We start from the raw sequence: 22241 nt of genomic DNA, 5'->3' as shown, positions 1-22241 counted from the left end.
TTGTGAAGCACTTTGGAGTAACGTTATTTTCATTTATTTTGATTTTTGTTTTGAATTTTTTTTTTAGGGATTTTGTTGTTTTTGTTGTTTTATTTTTCTTTTGTTTTTTTGTTGTTGTCATTGTTTTGTTGTTGTGTTGATGTTTTGTTTGTGTTGTTTTGTTTTGTTTGTTTCCTTTTTTGTTTTGTATTGCTTTGTTTTGTTTTACAGAAACAAAGACTGGCATGCTATGGAAGCTGTAATGTTATAGTAAGGGAACCACATATTGCACCACAAATACTCAAACGTCATGTTGATAAAAAAAAAAAAAAAAAAAAAAAAACTTGCAGCTAATAAAAGATGCTTCTTAGTGTCCCCCCTCCAATTGCCAAAATTCTATAAATGGGAGTTATTTAAGTGAAAAATGCTCACTGCTCTAACCTTCAGACCAACTTCCCTTTAAACGCACTTCCAGGCTCTTATTTTGAAGGGTCAGTGTGCCCAGCCCCCGGTGCTCTCTGCCCGTGCTGTGCTGCGGAGTTAACGCAGCTGGTGCCGGTGAGTGTGAAGCGCTGACAGGACGCTGCTGGAGAGCGGGCGACGTCGCACAGAGCGCAGTGAAGTGTGTCTGCTACAGCGAGCACAACACTGGATTACCATCACAGAGAGGTAAGCGTGTTTCTGCGCCTCATCACTGCTGCATGTGACCGTGGGGTTTTCATGTTTTACAGTATCTTCATTTCCCACATGACCAGCTTTAAGTGGAATTTACAGTTTCAGATGAACCATGTTACAGCATGATGAAAAACCGGTGCCACTCATTACGTTATTTTTTTAGCTAAGGCGGTAAGTGTGGATTTATTTTAAGAAACGCCTGAATTTATCAGAATAAACCTTATATTAAAGCATCTCAGCAGAGCAGCTCTCCAGTGTTGGGACAGTTACTGCAGTGAAGGCAGTTGCATGCAGTGGCAATGCGACCCGCCATGGGTGCCGCACTCTGGATCAGGAATGAAATGCGTGCGACGTCCTCCTCCGTGCTGAATAAGCGGCTACCTGCCTTCATTCTGTTAAAGCTGATTGATCCTTTGTCGCCTGCCTGTGTTATGGAAGCCGCAGGTAGAGACGCAGTGAGGTTTGTAAGCAGGCTGTCATACTGAGTCATGGACTACTTCACATGCAGACAATGAGGCTGTGACATCAGAAGCACGCATCTCATTGAATGGCTATTGTAGGACATGCAGTTCTCACACAGACTTTATTGAATAGCATCTCTGATTTTGTTTTTTTTTTCAGCATGTTCGTTTGCATTCTGTTCAGGTTCTCATTGAAAGTGTTTGAAGTGCATGAGTTGCTTTAGGGAGAGTTTAAAGACAGTGTCAGTGCCTCAATTTTCAGAGGTAACAGTATTTCTTACTGGAGTGACTCTTCATGAATGTCTAACTGAGCTTAGGTGTAAGTGCAGGTATTGACACAGCAGGTTGAAATGTTGAACTTCATGTTCTGACCAACAAACAGGCCTGAGGCCACATAATGAACAGTGTGTGTCAACAAACTACAGTGTCACATTGTAAGTGTAAAATTACAGCACAGAGCAGGACTCTGAAAACACACAATTGTAACACAAGGCACAGCAGAACAGGTTCTTTTAATCAACGCCGTTAATATCCTTACATGCACCCTTGTGATATTTCCAAATCTGGCAGATATTTGGAATATTTCCTCTTCTGAATGCTTTTAATCCAGTGGGAGTTAGTTGAGCGCTGTCATTAGTCAGTAGCTTTACCTTCTACCTGTGTTTTTAATTGTTCTGTGCAGCAGTACTTTTTTTCTCGACCCCAGCAGTACTCGAGTAACAAGAAGCTGAACTACCGTGATGAATTATTAACCCCAACACAAATAATTAATCAAAATGCTTCCAAGACAGAGAGCCGGCAGTCAAGCAGATTCCCCCAAAAAGACCCTGAGAGTGTTTTGTCATGTGGACCACAGCCACAGACATATCACCTCTGCACTGTTTACTTTGTGAGTGTGTCTCTGTGAATATGTGAGCAGGCTTCAAAGAGTTACTGCTGAAGTTTTTAGCCACTTAGTAAAACATTTCTTCAAACCCCCTTGGAGGCAGTGCAGCTTGTATCCACCGTTGGACGGTGTTGTTTCCAGGAGTAGTCATTCAGAGAGTATGAAGCAACCCTCCTGGTTTGACACCTGGGTAGCAGAGAAGTTTGTGGTGTTTACACAAAGATGGGGAGAGGTGTGCTTGTGTACATGGAACAGGTACATTTGGACGCCAGTGGCTCAGCTGCAGGCTGTTTGTGGAATCAGTCCCTCAAAGAGCAGCCAAACATGTGACCTCTTCTTATTCTTCCTATTGTTGTGTAATTCAGTCCTTTAGTCTCAAGTAGTTTTCTTTGTTGGTAATGAAAGAATACAGTGACAGGGCCTTTCTTCTTGAATGATCAAATATTTGTGTCAACAAATATTCAAATTTGGAATATCAGTCTGCAGACTTTGTGCCCTTCTTTTTTAACTCTTTGTAAAGACTTGCTAAATTCAGGCCAAAGTCGTCTACAGCAGTCTTTTTAGCTCAACATACAGCAACGATAACCTGTTGGTGTGAACCCAGCACACTTGTTAAAATTTCATGAAACTTGTTCAGTATCACATTTCACAGATGACCTAGATTTGAGAGGAGTAACCCTAAGAAACGTGAACCTGAAATCTGAACTTAAAGAGGGGGTATACTGCTTTACCATATTGTATACACAGATATGACGGAACAGTGCTGGATGTTCAAACTACACGTGTCTGATGTGTACACTTCCATATGTTGTAGAAATCCCTGAATCTGTGTGTAAAATTATCAATAGGCCCATTCTTAAAAAAAAAAGCACAAAATATTCACAAAATCTTCGTGAGATCTTCCAAAATTTGCTGAAATGATGAGGTCATTACATAGGGGTCTCCTAAATGGTTCATGATACATTGGAGGGGTGGGTCTCAGGTCTGACCATAGCTCCGCTCCTCTGACAGGCCTCCAAAGGGCTGGCCAATCAGAAAGAAGGGGGTTTATAGAGCAGGGAGCCTTGAAGAGACAGAAGTGTTTCAGACAGCGGCTGAAACTTTTTTTTAAAAACACCGGTGAGAAAATTAGGGAATCTTTGAAACTATAAATCATGTAAAGCTACTCCGAAGGCACCAGAGGGACAGTGTAAACACTAGAAAAATCAAAATACTCTCTCTTTAAATATTTGCTAAAGCCAGCCTCATTTTATTTGTTGATTTTAGTCTTTATCTTAATTTGTTTAAAAAGAATCTGACTCTAACTTTCCCAAAGTAAGAAGACAAACCATGACTCCAGTTCACCTGCTTGGACTGATGAATCTCTTTTCAGCTCAACTGTTTATTCATCAGATGTTTGAACTAGCGTTGCATGGATCAAATCCTCGCTCCAGCACCTGTACCTTCATGGATCTTTTTCTCTGCTGTGAATTACAGATGAGTGGATCACGCTTCATGCTTCAGTCAGACACCAGGTTTCTCTATTCACTCTGTTTATGTTACAACAGGTTCCTAAGCAACCCTCTGCTCCCCCACCGTGGTGAAGTGTTGTGCTTTAGCTTCTCAAGGTCCTCAGCACAACACGCCATGCATGTAAACAAGCAGCGCTGCATCTCACCACCAACACCTTTGTGTCTTTTTGTCTTGTGTCGTGTTTGTTTGTCAGCAGCTGATGGAAAACAAGCGGTGAATGTGTCCTCACGCTGTATCACAGGCACAGCAGAAATAATCAGGTTAGAGGGATAAATGAGAGGTTAGAAACTCTCAAACTCTCTGCAGCAGCAGGCTCTGAGTGATGGAGCAGCCTGTGGTGTCAGTATCTGGGTAGAGGAGTCAGACTGGGCAGGCGCTCCTGAAATAGACAGAAGATAGGAGTCCTGCTGCTGGCTCATTTCACACGAGGATAACTTCATAGCACTTAAAATTGCTGGATTATCACATTGCTGTTTATATTCACGTTTAGCCGCCACATCCTCAGACTCAATTATCAAGTAGTCCTGTCACATAGGCACTCGGAGAGTTATGTAAGAGCTCATAGCTTCAGATCCACGTCGAAGTCCAAACAGCACAGATGAGCAAACACTTTCAGCACTCACTCAGACAAAAACGTGAAGGGTCACTGCAGGTCAGATATCCAGAAAGCCTTTTAGCCTCACAAGAAAGAATCCATTATTTAACACAGCCTGAAACTGAGGCAGGGTGTTATGTTAATGTTTCTTTTTACATCACATTTACAAAAAAATCAAGTGATATACAGTTTTTTCTTAGAAATTTCATCCTGGTGATTATTGTTTTTATTTCTCATTAGCTAAACTTTGATTTTTTTTTCACTTTACAATCTCATAATTATTCAAACCTGCCGTGCAGACGTCTGTTTACCGTACTGACATTCCTATCTCACTGCTCTTAAAAGCCGAGCCGTCACGTTTTATGGGAGCCGTCTCATAGCACAGAATCTGTCTCTGCAGCCAACTGCTGTCCTCCCCGAGCCCTCACATGTGCCAACCAAGTGCTCCTTGTTCTCGGGATCTGGCGATTGTCATGTCCAGTGCCAGTCAGGGCCTCTCTGGGACACAATGGCAGGCTGAGAGCCTCCTCAGGCAATGAAGGACACATCTTTCATCCCCTCACGTGATGCTTTTGTGTTTTTGCCTCAAAAAATGACATTTTGTTCTTTTAAATCCCGGGATATGATTGTCGTAAAGTCATTACGCCTCCATGTTACAGTGATATTTGATTACATGAGCTGAGAGAGGAGTCCATACAGCCTCAGTTTAAGGCCAGTCACTCAAACATAATCCTGCTCGCAGGTCAACACTGACCACAGTGTATGCGAAACATACATTTCCTTTTTTGCTGGGCTTGTTTGAAATGAACTTCAAACAGCTCGGCTGAGGAATGTGTAGAATCTCAGGCTGCTGCCTGTCATGGAGGCTGTTTATGGAAGGGGGGAGGGTTGGTGGAGGGTATTCTCAATTAGGAGGATAAGCTGCAGCTCTGGAGCAGCCCATTCGAGCCATGTTTGGAGCTGTTTTGTGGGATCCACAAGCAGAGCTGGATAGCTTCTCTTCCCTGTGTCACTTGTTGACAAAGCAAAAGTCAAACACTGTTACATAACATGCCTTCTGTCTTTCCATCGTGCAGCAGCTGAGCTTGTGATGGGGGATCCTTTATATTAATAATCCCATCCCCCTTAAAGAGTTTGGACACTGTATAAAATGTTGTTAAAAATAGATCTTTGAACATTTCAAACCCTTCATATGGCTGAAAATGGAGCAAATACAAAATGTCAAGTGTTGAATCTGAAATATTGATTGTTCCTGAAAAATATACTTATTCTGAATTTGATGCCAACATATTTTGAAAAAGTTGGAATATAGAGAAACTTGGAGGAAAATCTCCCAGCTACTGAGGATAATCTGCAGTAAATAAGTAACATGATGAGTATAAAAAAGGGCATCCAAGAGAGGGTGAGGCTATTTTCAAAACCACTACTTAGAAATGTACACTGCTCTTGTTTTGGTTTTGGAAAGCAGAAGTAAGCTGATAATTCATTAATTGGCATACAAATGAACAGTCACCTTTTATCACTGTTATTACTTCTGTAACAACTAGACAAGAATCACTGAGGTTTCTTTCACAGTATTATGGATGCACCAATATGAGAATTTTGGCTGATACGGACATCTGATATTAATGTGGCTGTTGTAGCTGATAACCAAAATTTACAGATATCAATGTTGGTTAAAAAAAAAAAAAAAAAACTATCTTGACACAGATGATGTGTGGAGATAGTTCAGAGAGAACTATTCTGATTGTGAGAAAAGACAACCATGGAGAGGATCAAAGGATGGAGCGCCCAGAGTACACGCAATCAAAAAAAGTATATTTTGTCTGTTTTTGGATCAAAAACAGAAAGACAGACATAAATAAAGACAGACCACTCTTCTTAGGTAGCTTTGGTGTTTACATAGTCATAGAAAACAAGATTATTTGGTTCCTGAAAGATTGTTCAAGATGCTCTGAAAATGGCCGGCAGCTAATGAGTAAATATTGGCCAACTCCATAGACTGTATGACACATGGAAAAGCATCCGTGATGTCACCGTCTGTTCCTGAAACCGTGAAATGAAGCCATTCCGCAGACGCAGCCACATTTGCTATGACACCGGCTGTGAGTTTCCTTTCAAACAGCTACAGGGTGCCTGGCAGTCATGTGACCTGAGCTGTGCCTCTGATTGGACAATCAAACAATCCTAATAACTTCTAAACCGCCGAGTTGGAAAAAAATTCACTCACCGTACAGTGTGTGCCGATAGTGAAATCAGCGTTTTAGACCCAAACTGTTTTTTTGAACCAGGCAGTAAATATGTTTTTTAATGCTGTAAAAGTCTGTTTTTATTGGCTGGGTGCGTACGTGACTTCCAGTCTTTCTGCAGCCAGCCTCAAGTGGATTCTTGATGAACAGCGACTTTATGCACTTCAGCATAGGCTTCATTTTTAGTAACTGGATGTTGCCCCTTGGCCCACTATCACACATCGGTGATGACGATATGATAAAATAAAGACCAACATCGGCCGACACCGATGTTGGTACTACTATATCGTGCATCCCTATGCAGTGTTTCACCGTAAGTTTGACAAACCTTAAAACATTAGTGTTGTGATGTTGTAGTTGTAATGGAAACTCATTCCAATAGGTGACAGTAATGCACCTAAAACTGAGTGCCACTTAACATAAACAGAAAAAGAACAAGAAGAAAAATTAGAGCTGTGCATTGTAGGAAAAAGTAGGTGAGGTAGACCAGCCCATTGGGTACCAATTTTTTTTAGAATCAGTACACAGTCATTGATTTTTCTGTAATCTTAAAGTAAACTATTGTGGGGAGAAATGAGTAATGATTCCGTAAATGAAGCTGCAGTAATATTTTATTTGATACAATGACTTCGTTTACATGCACACTACATTCCTATATTAATCAGAACAATGGCAATAGTCTGATTGTGTAGGATTTATGTAAACACCTTATTACAATTGTCATCACCCAATTAAGCTCATTTCCTGGTTGTTAAAAACCCAAATAAGACCCCTGGCATAAGCCTGTAAGAACCTGAATATTGGGTCATGTAGACAGAGAAAATGTAAATTGGAGTATAGGACACACAATAGTTATATTATAGTTATATATATAGACATGAGAAGTTCATCCCCTGACCAATATATTGTGACATAGTGGATCTGATACAATCTTTGGTTTGTGTAGAATATGAACCAATAGGTAATAATGATATTAAAAGGTCATCTCAGCTGCATCAAGACCTGACGGGGTATGTTGCAAATTTGAGACAACAGGCATCAAGGGGTTAACTTCTGCACACGTTCAACATGGTGAGAAAGCAAAAGACCTTACACTTTTGGGATGAGGAGTAGAAAAACTCATTCAAAGTAATCAAAGAGTTTAATACCATGGACAACACAGTGATATTTCCTAAAGGCCACGTGACAAGCTGCAGCTGAGGAGGCGAATGAGAATGAGACAGTCTTAGTCACACTTTGGTGAAGAAGGGACACGCATATTACACAGTGTGGCACAAAAGCGAAGATCTTGGACTACTTGGTGGAAATGTCAATACAGTGCGTGCAAAAGATGACATCTTGTCACGACACTACTACTATGGTTTATTCTGTATATGTTGATTAACATGTAAACGGGAATATTCCTGGAGCTGAGCACTCTGATATTGTCTTCACCAGAATATGGACCTTAAGCGCGTTTACATGACCCAATGTTTGGGTCTTTACAGGCATATGCCAGAGGTCTTATTCAGGCTTTTAATAATCAGAAAAATGAGCTTAATTGGGCTTTGACATTTGGAATTAAGTGTTTACATGCCTCCTACACAATCAAAATTTGTCACTACTCCAATCAATGCAGGAATATGGTTTGTGTGTAGATGTATTCAGGGTCAGAATAGTGTCCCTCAGCATAAATTACAAAGAATTAGTGGATTTTATCCACCACAAGACGTGCTGTCGTTAAAAGATTCAGAGAAGAAAAGTAAGGCCAAAGATCAGCACTTGATGGCTTTTATCTTCGGACCTCTCAGGCAGTGCTGCATTAAAAACAGACATGACTCTGAAGTGGAAATCACTGCATGGTTCCAGAGTCCCTTCCAAAAATCAAAAACTATAAATGTAGTTCATTGCTGTGTACAAATATGCAGGATAAAATATAGCATGCAAAGAGGAAACCATATTTAAACACTCATTAGACAAACTTTTTTTTTAGGCTGGAGCTATAGTCTGTGGTAGTGAGGGTATGAGTGAGAGTGTATGGGGAGCAAATGCATCTGGGAGAGCATCATTAATGGTCTGGAGCCGCATATGCTGCCTCTCTGACAATGTTTTCTAAAACTGGGCCCTGAATGTTTAATTCACCATAAAACATCCAGCACATAGCACGACAGCATGGCTCTGTAGTAGAGGAGTCCAGGTGCTTAACTGACCCACAACTTGTCACCAGCTATGTGGTGGATCATGAAACTAGCAAAACCTCTTGCAGGGTGAGAATATTTACTGAAGAAAAAAAATATATATATATATATATTAAATACATGTTAAGTACTGTTGAAAAAATATCAAAATAAATTTTATTTGTGTGTTGATATTTACAAAAAGACACAAAAAATTACAAAAATGAATAAAAATCACAGGACAGATGCCTCAAATATAAAGACTTTCAGTTCTTTTATCGTCAGAATCAGAATGGCCTTTATTGTCATTATACATAATGCACAACGAGATTGGAGAGCCTCTCCTTTCAGTGCCATAAATAGTTAATTAGAAAAACATACAAAAAAAAGTATAATTAAAAAAGATAAAGAGAGAAGGAATAAAAAAACCTTGAACTTGCAGAAGGCTTTAAATGTACAAGATTTATGAGATGTAGCTCTTGTATACAGCACAATTAAGGTTCTTTCTTAGTGTACAATATAAGGTAGTTTTTTCTATTGTATTGCATAGGATGCAGCTATGATTTTTTAGATAGATATGACTAAATATAAATATAAATATGAATCTGAGGTAGTGCAAAAAATAAAAAGTAGCAGCAGTAGCGGTGGCAGTCGCAGAAATATTGCACTTTAAACATTACGCCCAACACTGGAGTCGTCGTGTGTCAGCATTCAGGGTGGTATCGTCTTTCTTTAGATTGTTTTTGTTTTTGTGATGGTTGCACGAACAGGTTATTATGTTTTATCTTTCAGATTTATTCTTTGATTGTTTTTTAATTTAACGTAAAGAAGATGAATTAATTAAAATAAAACCCTGTGGTTTACAGTGTTTACCAATGAAACCAATGTTGGGTTACAGTCTTCACACACCAGAAGCAGAATCTACAAACACACATATCAACTTTTATTAACTGTGACTGAAAAACAAACCAAGTCTTAAATAGCAGTGGTCACTGATGGCGGTATTAAGACCTCATGGAGGGTTGGGTCACCCAGAAGTCAATGCCACTCATCAGCCTGTGGTGTGTCTCTGTCCTGTGGGCTGGGCCACAAGGAGCATTTCAGTGGGTAGGAGAATTTTAGGCGGTGCTCTCACAGTTGTTGAGTGGGTGACACATTCCCATGTGGCATGTGGTGACAGCCCCATCTCATCTAAGAGGAAAGAAAAAAAAAAAACCCACAGACCCCCTACATAGCGAGGGTCAAGGTCGAACCTGGGCCAGTCCCAGACGAGACCCTCAAAGCTCAGCCACTAGTCTCAGGAGGCTGCAGAGGAACATGATGTTCACGGACTGAAGATCATCAAATCGGTAATGCCCCCATAGATTATCACTAATCCTCTGGAGCTATCAGCCCTGTGGGAATTGCTTGTTTTGGAAATGTTTTTTTTTAGTAACACTGAGAGAGTCCAGTTGAATATTTGTGTGTGAGCGTGTGAGTGTTTTAAAGTGGACGTTAGACAAACAGATGAGCTCAATTAATATGTCTTCACTTTAAAGCTGTTTAAAGGCGTGACCAAGATTCATCATGTTTATAAGAGTTTAAAATTAATGCAGAATGAAGAACTTTTGTTGCTCTTAAGAACACAACATTGGGTCAATACGACTTCATGACCAGCTCAGTAAAACAGCTTCGTATTTATTTGAGGAGATAAACTGCTTTACTTTCAGGGATGATACTAAGTTTGACGTAACTTAAATCTAGATAAATCAATCAGAATACACAGCTTTACTGTCTCCAAACCCTAAATTAGTCGGACCATAGTGACTTTTTTGTTGCTCATTGATTGGAAACAGGAATTCCTCGGTAAACTTATCCTGACCCTTAGTTACGATCATTATCTTTCCCCTGAAACGTGTTTCCTGTGAAGTCCGAGGAGATAATTCCCTCTGACTTTAGGAAGACGGCTTATTAAAGAGGACTCCACTGCTGACACTGATCCTCCTCCTTCATGGTGATCCTTCAGTCCACTTGTTAATCATAGTCATGTGGTTGCACCCTGGATCAGGGGTTCCCAAACTTTTTGGCCCACAGCCCCCAAAATAGAGATGCTGAAGATCAGAGACCCCCCGCTGTGGGAATAGACTGACAGGCCATCCCAAGAACAGATGATAACAGAAAAAAGGCTTAAGATGCGTAGACGAAGACGTGACTCTTCACAAGGCATGTGTTTTTTTTGGAGGTGAATGGAGATCAGGTCGTAACAAATTTTCTTTGTTCAAGTCAACTTTTTACTGGATACAACACAACGAGGTAAGGTATTTATCAGTTACGAAGCGTTGTCGTTTAAAAAATAACAAGAAAACTTTGTCAGTTTGTACCGTAGTTTAGTAGCCATCTACATTTAGCGCTACTGGCAACCCTGCACTTTAAGACATGTCCGTAATGTCAGTAACCTTGGTGAATCCTGGTTAGCTATGTCCTGCCAGTCATCTACCAAGCAGAGCTAACATAACCTCACTCTTTGTTTTATTGATAGACTCTCAAGTTTGAACAGACCACTGCAGAATAACTGCTGACTGTGGGTTGGAATGAACATTATCGCAAACAGCTTAACCCGTGTTTTAGCCTTTAGCTCGTGCTCTATCACTCTCCTGTTTATCGTTCTTCTGCTCTTCTGTCCTTTTTCTGTCTGACAGTTAGGCTCCAGTGTCCACCATCACTACAAAATTAATCACAGAAATCGTTTTCAGCAGAGAAATACACAAATGTCTCTTCTCACTGATAAACTTCATCAGCTTGGTGTTGTTATGGAGATTTTGACCTGCAGTAAATCAATCCGGTCCTGCTCTACCAGTGTTGCCATTTCCTCAGTAAAGAAAGTCACTATTGGCTCTCCCAGAAGCCGCTAAATGATGTCATCACCTAACTTGCACAATTAGCTATTTGCATGTAATTGTCATGGACGCTGCAGGAGAGAGGAATAATGTGGGCATAGACTATATGACAGGAGGAACAGAAAATGTGTAAAACAACAACAAATTGTTTAGAACATTAAGTGAACTTTCTTCTGTGGATTCTTGTTGTTCTCATGTGACCGTAAACGACAAGCACGAGCGTGGTTCACATTCATGCTGTTGCCTGCTCTGTCTGCAGCTGTGAACAAGGAGGACTTGTCCCTCTGCGAGATAAGGGAGGGTCCCGCGGCAGCACTCACTGCTCGTTTGGACACAGCTGGACCTGGGAATCAATACATGCTTCCACGTCAGACTTCAAACTTCAGAAAAGTTACTAGATTTGTGGCAAGTCACTATTTCATAAAAAAGTCGCAAGAGGGGTCTGATTGTCGCTAAATATAGCAACAAAGTTGTGAAGTTGGCAACACTGTGCTGGACCTGATCAGGAAACTAAGAAGTAGCATTTGGATATAACCTGTATTGATGCTGATAATGTAATTTTAAAGAGTGGATTATGATCAGGCATAAATCTGGAAGGAAGACTTTCTAAGATCACTTAGAAACTCCTCGCTGCCCCTTTAATTTGGCTGACTGGTTTAAAATTAGACTACCTATGGTCATAGATGGCTGTGTTCACTAAATTCAGGGGTGGCCAACCTGTGGCTTACAAGCCGCATGCGGCTCTTTGTCTTTCGGTGTGCGGCTCTTCAATCCACACATAAAACTGATACATTGTTGCAAACATTGGGATCAGTACTGATCAATACTCGTGTAATGAGATTGATACTTAAGTTTCAGTTTCTTTTCTCTACATGCACTCATCTCAATCGCTTATGTGCTCATAGATAGATAGATAGATAGATAGATAGATAGATAGATAGATAGATAGATAGATAGATAGATAGATAGATAGATAGATAGATAGATAGACCTTTGTCTCTTCTGCGGTAAAAACTGAAATTTGTCTTTGACACGGCTCCGAGTACAGTTTTAAACACACTTACAAACACAATAAATCTCGCTTTGAAAATTGGAAATCTATTGATTTTGATTTTATGTTGTTTGTTTATGTGTAAGAGGAAGTGCGTTTGCAACACCACGTTTTTTGTGGCTCTTAGTCCCTGACTCGTTGGCCACCCCTGCCTAAATTGATCTGCCTCTACTGATCCCATTGTTATCGTGAGTTAGTCGCCTCAGAGGTCTTCATCAGAGAAATCTGGAAAAAAAATTAAACATTTCCTGTTAGCATGGTGTTCTTTGAAATTGGAACTTTATTTTGTGGATGAAATATGCAGTGATTGACAGTTTTTAATTTTGAAATGTATTTCACAGCTTCTCTATCAGTATTTCACAACTTAACAGGGGATTCACTTTGGGAACCACTTCTCTAGATCAGTGGTTCCTTAACAGATGATCTGATGTTAAGTAAAACAGATTAAAGTTGTATTTTTTGTGCTTCCTTTTTAAAATCACCATCAGTATTCTTGTATAGATTTGTTTTAATCAGTATCTATGGTCTGAGGGCACAGCTGAGCTGATAGCAGTTACCCACTGTAGTAAAGCTTTCCCTGAAGCATGCAGGCTCAGACCAGTTTTTCTCACCCAGGATGTGCTCTGAGGTTGGAGCTTTTTCCATTTTAAGAGGAGACAGGCAGGCAGCAACTTTCTGATACATCAGTATCACTTAAAGTACTTGCTTGAGTTATAGTGGTGTGTGTTTGTGTTGAATTAAAGAGGGGTTATTTTACTGTCCCACATTTTTTAAAGATAGATATAAAGAAAAAATGCTGGATGGTCATAAAAAACGTGCAGATTTTCAGACTTCTTCATATTCTTTAGTGTGATCAAAACTGTGCTCTAAAAACAGAACGAGATCTTCATGACACTCAATGATACGATGAGGTCATCACGTAAAGATCTCTTAACTGGTGCATAAGACATTGAAGGGGTGGAGCTCAAACACCATGGTTGGCCCATACCTCCACCCCTGACAGGTCTCCAGAGAGCTGGCCAATCAAAGGAAAGGGGGGTTGGGGTGTGGGAACTCTTAAAGGGACAGCAGCTAAAACAAAGCCTTTCATACAGAGGCTGAAATAAGAGTTCTTAAAACACCAGTGAGAGAAAAAAGTGATTCATTTAAAGCTGTAAATCATGTAGAGCTAAAAAGATATTATACCCTCGCTTTAAGGATGTTACAGAATTTCCCCCTCTTCCCTCCAGCTTTTGTGACTCCCCTTAGTTAACTCTTTGGAGGCTCAGGACCCCTGCTTTAAAAAAAAAAAAAAAACACTTCCCGACATCATAGTAGTAACTCCTGCTGGTGAGGGGCTGTTAAACAGGAGTTGTGGCTGATTAGGCTTCTTCTCACTTCCTGTTTATCTTGGCTCAGTGGTCGCTGGTCACCCCAGAGCTCCAGCGATGGTCTTTTCCTTTTCGCAGGCTGGATGGATGCTGTTCTTCACCCGGCTCTGCTCTCTTCCTAAAAAGGCCAAGGATGATCTCTGCTCTTGTGTGTTTATACAGCACACTGCTAACAGACTGAAGCCTGCTCGCTGTCACATTTCCATTATCTACGATATGAGAAAGATCCACACATGCTGGTGTCTTACACACTGCACTCACCACTTCAGGACACAGTGAAAGTAGTTTGAAGGATCCCCAGAGGACGGTCTAATAATGGTCCTTAAAATGAGTTCATGGATGTGTTGCTTCTCTGGAATGTACAAGTTTAGGAGGCAAGCCAGTTTTTCTGTAATGAGGGTGAAAAATTATAAATAAAGATTGACTGATGCTCACGAACAGCTCGTCTCCATGACTGTGAGACATTTTGATATGTTTCAGCCGTGTGTCCCTTGGGGAAATGTTGGACCAGCTCCCGTTCTCTCCTGGTGGGGCTTATTTGCAGACTTTCCAGCTGGAACACAAGTCCCCTGCCTGTTCTGCAGGTCGATTTATTTACCTCCATGTGCAAACATCAGGCACAAACTGACACAAACATAAAGTGAAACAAGAAAATGTTGAAGTTTAAAGTTGCTTGAATTTATTGTTAGTAGATTTTAGACGCATTTAACTGTTTCTCTGTCATTGTTCACAGCCTAAAAAACAGAACAGCTGATTTATATCTGTGTTTGTACATGCTGGCTGAGTGTGTGTGTGTGTGTGTGTTTGTGTGTGTCTTCAACCAGCTCTGTTCTCTGCCTTTAAATAAGGAGGTGTTGTAAATCAGTTGAGCCGGCCCGGCACAAAAAGGGGCCCAGCGGAGCAGCAGAAGTGTTTTACTGCTACTTTTCTGGTGGCCTTGGTTCTGCTTCAGCGTGCTCCACTGATGCAGATCAGATTAGCATATGTTTGTTTTCTCTCACGTCCCCCCCTCCTGTCCTTAAAGGGGAACACGTATAACATTGTGAATATAGAATCAGTGGTTCAAAGCAGGTTAAGTTTCCTCCTGAAGCCAAAAGAGGAATTGCCAAACAGATGGAGTGTTATAGTGCAACACTTTTTATACATAGTGTGCATGAAAGAACAGAGAGAAATTAACTTTAAAGAAAATAATAAAGGACAAATCCTCCATCTTGTTAGGGACTAACCCTAACAAGATAAAGAATAGTGAGAAATAACCAAATATGGAACTATTACAGTTAAATTAATGAATTAAGATCAGATATAGCCAGAAAATGATTGAACTAAAGAAAAAACATGTTTAAAAATTGTTTATAACAACAATAGCATGTACTGTAAAGTGCTTAATGAATGTATTAGACAACCGCCCAGTGTAAGGTGTTAAATTAACACAAATTTTCTAGTTATCAAAACACTTTTTATCTTTCCCTCAGGTTCAGTTCACCAGAATGTGAGAGCTCTTTGATCAAAATATTACCTTAAATGCTAAAATACAATTATTGTTGTTATCCATATTTTTTTAAATGTACTGCCTTACAACAATTGTAGCGAGAAGCTAAAATAAGTTTAGCTGTTTTCTTTAACTTTGTAGTGTAGATGAAGATGTCACTTTGATGACGTCGCTGCCCTGTATCCATCCATGGGTGTGATTATTTTTTTTTATACTTATTATGTATGGTGGCAGGAATTAGAACAAAGGCAAGCAGAACCTTAGAGTCGAGAGCTCAGATATTTTTGTTGACTGTCACTTTTTCATCATCACTTTTTGTCATCTTCGTCTTTTTCACCTTGGTTCTCCTATCATTACTTGTTTAGTTTTCATCAAGGATTATTATCACATTATTGCCTGAGTTACATATTGGCTCGTTTTGGATTTTGGATTTTTTGCACAATAAACCCTTTGAACTGATCACTGGACTTTTATTGAACCTTTTTTTTTTTAGACGTGTCACAAAAGGAAGAGCTTGACCCGGCAACTGAACAACTGTTAGACAGCAGCAACAAGGAGAAAGAATCAAACACATTGTTATTTTTTTATTGCTAAATTACAGTTATTTACTTTACTGAACAGAAAAAAAGGTGTTTTATTGGTTGTTTTTTTTTTGGTTGATTTCTAACTTCTCAGAAAATCCCATCTTTATTTATAAAGCACTTTAAAAACAACCACAGCAGAAACAAAGTGCAGAACATATGCACCAGATGGTGCAGGCATAAATAAATCAATAAATAAAACAAAGGTGCAGGTACTAAAATAACCGTTTCATTGTTTTTAAAAACAATTTAAGAACAATAAAAACAGTTACTAAAAATTGAAAACAAACCATAAAACACTAAAACAGGAGCAACGTCTCAAGCTAAAAAGCTAAAAATGTGAATCCAGGTTGAAATTCTTCTCTCCTGGTCTGAAAACTCAAAAAAAAAAAAAAAAAAAAAACTTGAGGTGTAGTGATCAGATCCAATACCAGTATTCATTTGACATTCTGTTTTCTTTAATCTGAGTAAAAGACTGAGAATTATGTTTTCAATTTAGGTTTTTCTAAAATTAAATAAAAATTAATTAATTGGATTATAAAGGTGTAAGTGGGCTGGCACACTGGTCCAAAAATATGCTTATCAGGTTAAATGGTCACTGTTAATTGCCTGTAGCTGTGAGTGTGTGAAGGGTTGTCTGTCTCTGTATGTCAGCTCTGTGACTGACTGACGACCAGTCCAGGATGTGCCCCACCTTCAGCCCAAAGACAGCTTGGATAGGCTCCAGACACCCGCGACCCTAAAAGTGTGTAAATCTTCAAAACCAACAGGAAGTGCAGTTAAACTGTAAACCTTTGCAGTGAATATATGAGGAGTTAAACTTGTTTATTTATTAATTATCTTTAAAGTTGGTGGAACAAGTGAAATACTTCAAACTGCTGAGCGCTGTGGTAAACTTCCTCCGGGATATTTTAACTTTGACAACAACAAAAAGCATCAACCCACTGGTGTTGATGATGTGGTTAATGCACATGATTGTTGTAAACACAGAAAAGTATACTGGAAATGATGGATCTGCCTTTCATCACAGAAGTCCAGTCTAACTTTTTGTGTCTGGACCAGGATCTGATCGGTGCATCTCTTGAGGTCATTGTAAAGTCAGAGACAGAGGTGCACAACACAGAATCAGAACAAGCAGATATGCTTTCTTTACTTTTCTTTAAAAAATAAATAAATAATAGAAAAAGAAGAAGAAATTCACACACGCAAAAAATCAATTTCATCGTCAGGCTCTCTTTGATAATTGCATTAAAAAAAATGAATTTTCTGACTTTCTCACAGTGTAGAATTCAATTCCTATTAAGTCAAATAGATAGCTCATTTAAAAAATAAAATATTATGAAAAATATAAAGGTCTGTGATGTGATTTTAAGTTTTGTACTTTAAAAATCCTTTTTTGATAAATCTGTTAAGATTTTGATATCTGTTTTTCTCCCCAGGGCTCTCCAGAAGAGGGCAGCATAAGACCGGCTTCAACCCCCAGTGAGTCATCTCAGCTTCAAAACCCAGTCCAGTTGACCCCGTTCATCAGAACACATAGAGTAGTTAGAGGATCATGGGATATTTAGCCATGAGACAAAATGTGTTGATGTCATGTGTTTTTGTTTAAGAACCATCAGGTCCTCGATCGGTCTGTGCTGTCAGGATAACTCCTTTGGCGAGCATGAAGGGCTCTCCTGACCTGATTCCTGACGCAGGTATGTACCCCTCTGTTTGGCCTTTCCCTGTGGGATTCCTCATCCTCTGGTTACTCTGTGGCCTGCTGCACCTCATCCTCTGATGGCGCGATCAAAACAATCAGCCTAACCGAAAGGAGGATATTAATACGATGGCCTGGTTTCATGTTACACTTTGATTTTGATGAGGGCCATGAGGAAGCGTTTATTTGGATTCCCAGCAGCTCTGAAGCATTACTGCGCTAAATATAACCACTCCTCATTGAACCTAGAGAAGCTCTGGAAACAAGTCTGCTGTTTTGATTGTTTTCAGATCTGGACCCCAGCCGAGTATGCAAAGGGAAAGGAGTCGTGACTCTGAGGGCCACACTGGTCCACATAGACGACGAGGGCCTCATCAGCGAGGAGCCAAATGTCATCACAGTGCCAAGTAAGCAAGAGTTACAAAACAGCTTTTCACATAATGAAAAAAAAAATACTGAGAGGTTGGGAGAAGCTGCATGAGCGTGTTAAAGAGAAACACGTCCCTGCAGAATGTGGAGAAGGAGTCACAGTGAGCAGCAGTGTGAAGCGAGAGTTTAGAGTTAGAAACTACAGATGTACATGAACGCACACACACACACACACACACACACACACACACACGTGTTGGTTTATACCTCCTGATGTTGTGGTTGTGTGCCCAGCAGCCGCTCACACCTTGTACCATCGCGAAGTGTGACTGCTCATACTTTCGTCTGTGCATCAAAGAGTCCTTCTGTGTGGAAGCCTGCCCACTCTACACTTTGGAAAGAGGGCGCCTTGACTGTGGGCTTGTTTGTTACCAGGAGCACATTGGAATTGGACTGGAGGCTGGCGAAGTCTTTCAGGAAGATGCATTGTTTGTTGTAAAGCGTGGATATAAAGGCCAGTGGAACAAACAGCCTTTGCAGCTCGCTGTGAATGAGCGCTTTGTTCTGGCGACAAAGTTCAGGGATTGTGGGAGAGTCTTTTTCTCGTCTCTGTACGTGAAAACGATCCAGAAAAACATCATGAAACTGATATCAGTTTTAATCGGAGCTGAAGTTTCATCTCAAAAAGATTATGTTTGCTGAAAAACTGAACCTCTCCATCTCATCCTTGGTGTTTTTGATATTCTTTCTGCACTGGCTGCCAAACTGAGGGCGTTGTGGTCTCTTTCTAGGTGACTGGACAACCCAGATTAATGGAGACAGCTCTAAAGCAGGACTGGCTGAGGGAGGCAGCGACGGCACGGCTGATTTACCTCCGTTAAACAACACTCAGTGCCAGGTAGGTTTTCTTACATCCCATTTAACACAGGATCTTTGTTTGGCTCCTGTGGTTTAACTGCTCTGTGATCTGTGTGATCTCTATTATTGAATGTCTGCTGATGATCTTCTCAAAAATATCTCTGAATACATAAAAAATGAATTCATACTTTTAAACTTTTCTGTATTTTCAGCCCAACTTAGCAGAAAGCCTCAAAGAAAATCAGTCTCCATCCGACACTGACTCTCAGACCTGCCCTGCATCAACACCCGGCTCTGTTTACCCCTGCACCAGCACAGTGAACCCCACCATAGTCCTGCTACAACACAACAGAGGTGAGTACACTTTGAGTTTATGTGCCAGGGTTCACGCTGCTCTATGCACAGCCAATCTCGTGTCTTGTCTGCTTCGCTCAGTGTCGCACACGATCAGAGCTGTGTGTCTTTGCACCATTGCTCAGTCACATTTCACTGTCCTGTCCTTGTCTGTTTTTATCTTTCAACAGAGAAGCAAAAGCATTTCTCTCAGTTTGAAGGTACGCACTACTGATATTTTTGTAGTTTATAGCCACTGACAGGCCCACTGAATGGCTTTTTAAAGGGTTTGTGAAGCGATGCTCAGTAAACTGCGTGAACAAGAATGTCCCATCCAGACTACAGAGAAACATTGTGCACAATTATTTCCACGTCACATTTTCTTGCCACGATTTTCTTCTTCTTTTTTTTTGTCTAGAGCAGGTGTGTCCAAACTTGTTTCAAAGAGTGCTCTATTTAACTATTTCATTATTTCTGTAAAAATCAGTTTCTAAATGTGCTCAAACCTCCTTGTTCCATCATCACAGACTGATGAAATCAAAGCTCACCTGTCCCTCAGGTGTCTCTTCATACCAGATGAACAGTTTTCTGCAACGTTATCTCCTGCGTTAACATCAGCAAACTCAGCTTCTGACCAAGCAAAATGTACTCCACTAGGGGGCGATATGAGGAAAATATGTAAGGATCTATTTTATGGCAGGATCAATATCTGGATTTTATCAGGACTGGTTTTCATATGTAGATCATTTCAACCTGCACACAACAATGTTAGACTCAAATATTTCTGATCCTGCATTCTGAACTATTTTTTCTGCAGCATTTTCTGCTCCATTTCATAACTTTTATCTTGTCTTGTGTCCTCTGATGTGTTTTTGAACTCTCACATTTTCACATCATGATAATCATATGTTACATTTACATCTGAACTAGGAAGCAGGGAGCGGGAATGACTAGGGATGGGTACCGAATCAGGCACTTTTGTAGGTACCAACCGGATTCTGTCAAAAGTACCAAGTACCGAGTCACTTAAAATCAAAAGGTACCATATTTAGGTACCTAAATGCATCCTTGTAACTATAAGGGAGTGGAAGAGAAGGCGATTTTCCATGCTGGACATGAACACAGCATTGTAAGGTTATATATTAAAGAATAAATATGTTAAATTGAAAAAATATTATGCTTTATTATTAAACAAATTGATAATTTTTACCACAAAAACACAAAAAGTACTAAAAGTCGGTACCGTTGAGCACCAATACAGATTGCGAGGTACCAGGAATTCGTACCGCATCGTTTCAAATGTGAAAGGTACCCATCCCTAGGAACGACATCGTATCCAAGTAAAAAGTGATCCAGTTGCCAGCAATATTCATATATATAAACATCAAACAAAACTATGTATACAGCTAATTTAGTACAACAAACACGAGTCAGAAACACTGAAATAAGCAGAATATTACAGAAGTTTATCTACTGTTTAAACCCAGGGCAGCCATCTTTGATTGTAAACTCGGGGGTGGTGTGGATCTGCTGACTTCCTAGTAGGAAATTCTGACCTCGGGAAGCATTCCATTTCAAATTTCCCACTTGGAACTTGTATGTCCCAACTTCTGAGTACAAGTGGAACGCACCATGAAAACATTCATTTAAAGACGTCAGCTGTAAGAGTTGTTGAGTTTCTGCAGAACGTACAGAGCTTCAGCTTTATACAAGTAGCCAATGCACAGCCCAGATGTAGCTTAGTGAGATGTCACTAGATGGTAGACTTTGGTTTTGTTTGGGATCTTGACAGAAAATGTAAACAAACACATAATTCAGAACATGATTTATATCTATACCATAAATAACACATGTTAAGAGGGAAGCTGGTTGGCTTTGGACACACCTGTTCTTTCCATTGGTTAAATCAGAACTTTCTTCATGTCTTCGTCCTGCATGGCAGCTCATTGTTCAGTTTCCCATGCTGCAAACACTGCAACCACTGCATGCTGTGAGAAATGAACATGGTGTATGTATCACTAACCTTCAATGCCATGAAACCTTAACAAGAGATGGACATTATTAAAAATGTGTTCTAACCAGAGCAAAGACAATATGTTTGGTTTATTTTGCTGGAAAAATGCAACTTTTAAAATATTCTACACACACTGCTTTAAGAAAAATGTAATGTAATACCAGGATATTTTGCCACTTGTGTAAAAAAATCAAAATAACAACATGTCTACCGTATTAATTCTGTCTGTACCAGTTTCAATCTTTTAAAACTTTGAAGCACTGTGACCTTTAAATTTAGTCAGGCTGATGTATTTCTACATCAATTGTGTGTTTTTGAGACAGACACGACACCAGAAAGAGACAGAAGCCCAGATCCTGGGAGGGACTCAGTCAGTCCAGTCCCTGATATGGACTGGAAGAGACTGCGACTGTCACTGAACTCTCCTGTCCTGGGTCCTCTGAACAAGCCCGTTGTGCCTGTGCGAGTGAGTAACTAATGCTGCAGTCAGCTTTTAGTGAACGTTTATCCTTTTGATATGTGGTACTACGATTCTTTGTGTCTGTTTCAGAACACTGAGAAGTCCAAAGACTGGTACAAGTCCATGTTCAAGCAGATACACAGAATACCTGGTGAGAGAAACACTTCTTCCCTGGTCTCATATATCTGATCAGTTTGTCTTTCTGTTGTGGTGTTATCTGTTGGTGACGTCTAAACCTTGTGTGTGTTTGTATTTTATGTCACCCTGTGCCCTGTCTCTCCATCACTGTGCTCAGAGCCTATTGAGGAAAACCCTTACCGCCCCACCTACACTTTCCCTGAAAAATATGACAGTAAGATGAATTCAAAAGGTATCAGTGGCAGTGACCTTACTCTTGTTGGCTTCACTAAACTGCTGTCATCTTGAGCCCTTCTAATACTAAAGCTGTGTTGAACCTGTAGCTGCTGTGTGTCAATCCATGTCAAGATTTTTATTTAACTGGCTGTTTTTACCTAAATATTTAGAGTTAGAGTTTCTGGTCCTCATATGTAGCTTCGCGTCTTACCTTTACCCTCTCTGCCTGATTGTGTGCCTTCACCTGTGCACTAATGCTCTGACCTGTCCCTGA

The 22241-nt window shown here is 40.1% G+C and overlaps 1 protein-coding gene across 7 annotated transcripts in view; it reads left to right on the top strand.

Moving 5' to 3' along the window:
- Positions 1-516: 516 nt before the first annotated feature.
- The window catches only part of sorbs1 (sorbin and SH3 domain containing 1), a 59242-nt gene continuing 37517 nt past the window's right edge, over positions 517-22241 (top strand). For 4 of the 7 annotated variants that reach the window (XM_074675182.1, XM_074675184.1, XM_074675178.1 and 1 more), the window contains exons 1-10: positions 517-648; positions 17320-17362; positions 17491-17577; positions 17870-17986; positions 18740-18846; positions 19019-19160; positions 19331-19360; positions 21477-21619; positions 21704-21764; positions 21909-21983. In XM_074675182.1, the coding sequence (XP_074531283.1) occupies positions 17544-17577; positions 17870-17986; positions 18740-18846; positions 19019-19160; positions 19331-19360; positions 21477-21619; positions 21704-21764; positions 21909-21983 (709 nt within the window). In that variant the 5' untranslated portion in view covers positions 517-648; positions 17320-17362; positions 17491-17543. The remainder of the gene's footprint in view (positions 649-17319; positions 17363-17490; positions 17578-17869; positions 17987-18739; positions 18847-19018; positions 19161-19330; positions 19361-21476; positions 21620-21703; positions 21765-21908; positions 21984-22241) is intronic. The other 3 variants (XM_074675179.1, XM_074675180.1, XM_074675181.1) reach the window with 3 other exon arrangements.

The sequence above is a fragment of the Halichoeres trimaculatus genome, unplaced genomic scaffold (assembly GCF_033239565.1).
Source record: "Halichoeres trimaculatus isolate MK-OKI-2021-1 unplaced genomic scaffold, fHalTri1.1 fHalTri1_scaffold_8, whole genome shotgun sequence".
In the NCBI taxonomy this organism is placed as follows: Eukaryota; Metazoa; Chordata; class Actinopteri; order Labriformes; family Labridae; genus Halichoeres; species Halichoeres trimaculatus.
This window is presented reverse-complemented; position numbering and strand designations above follow the sequence as displayed.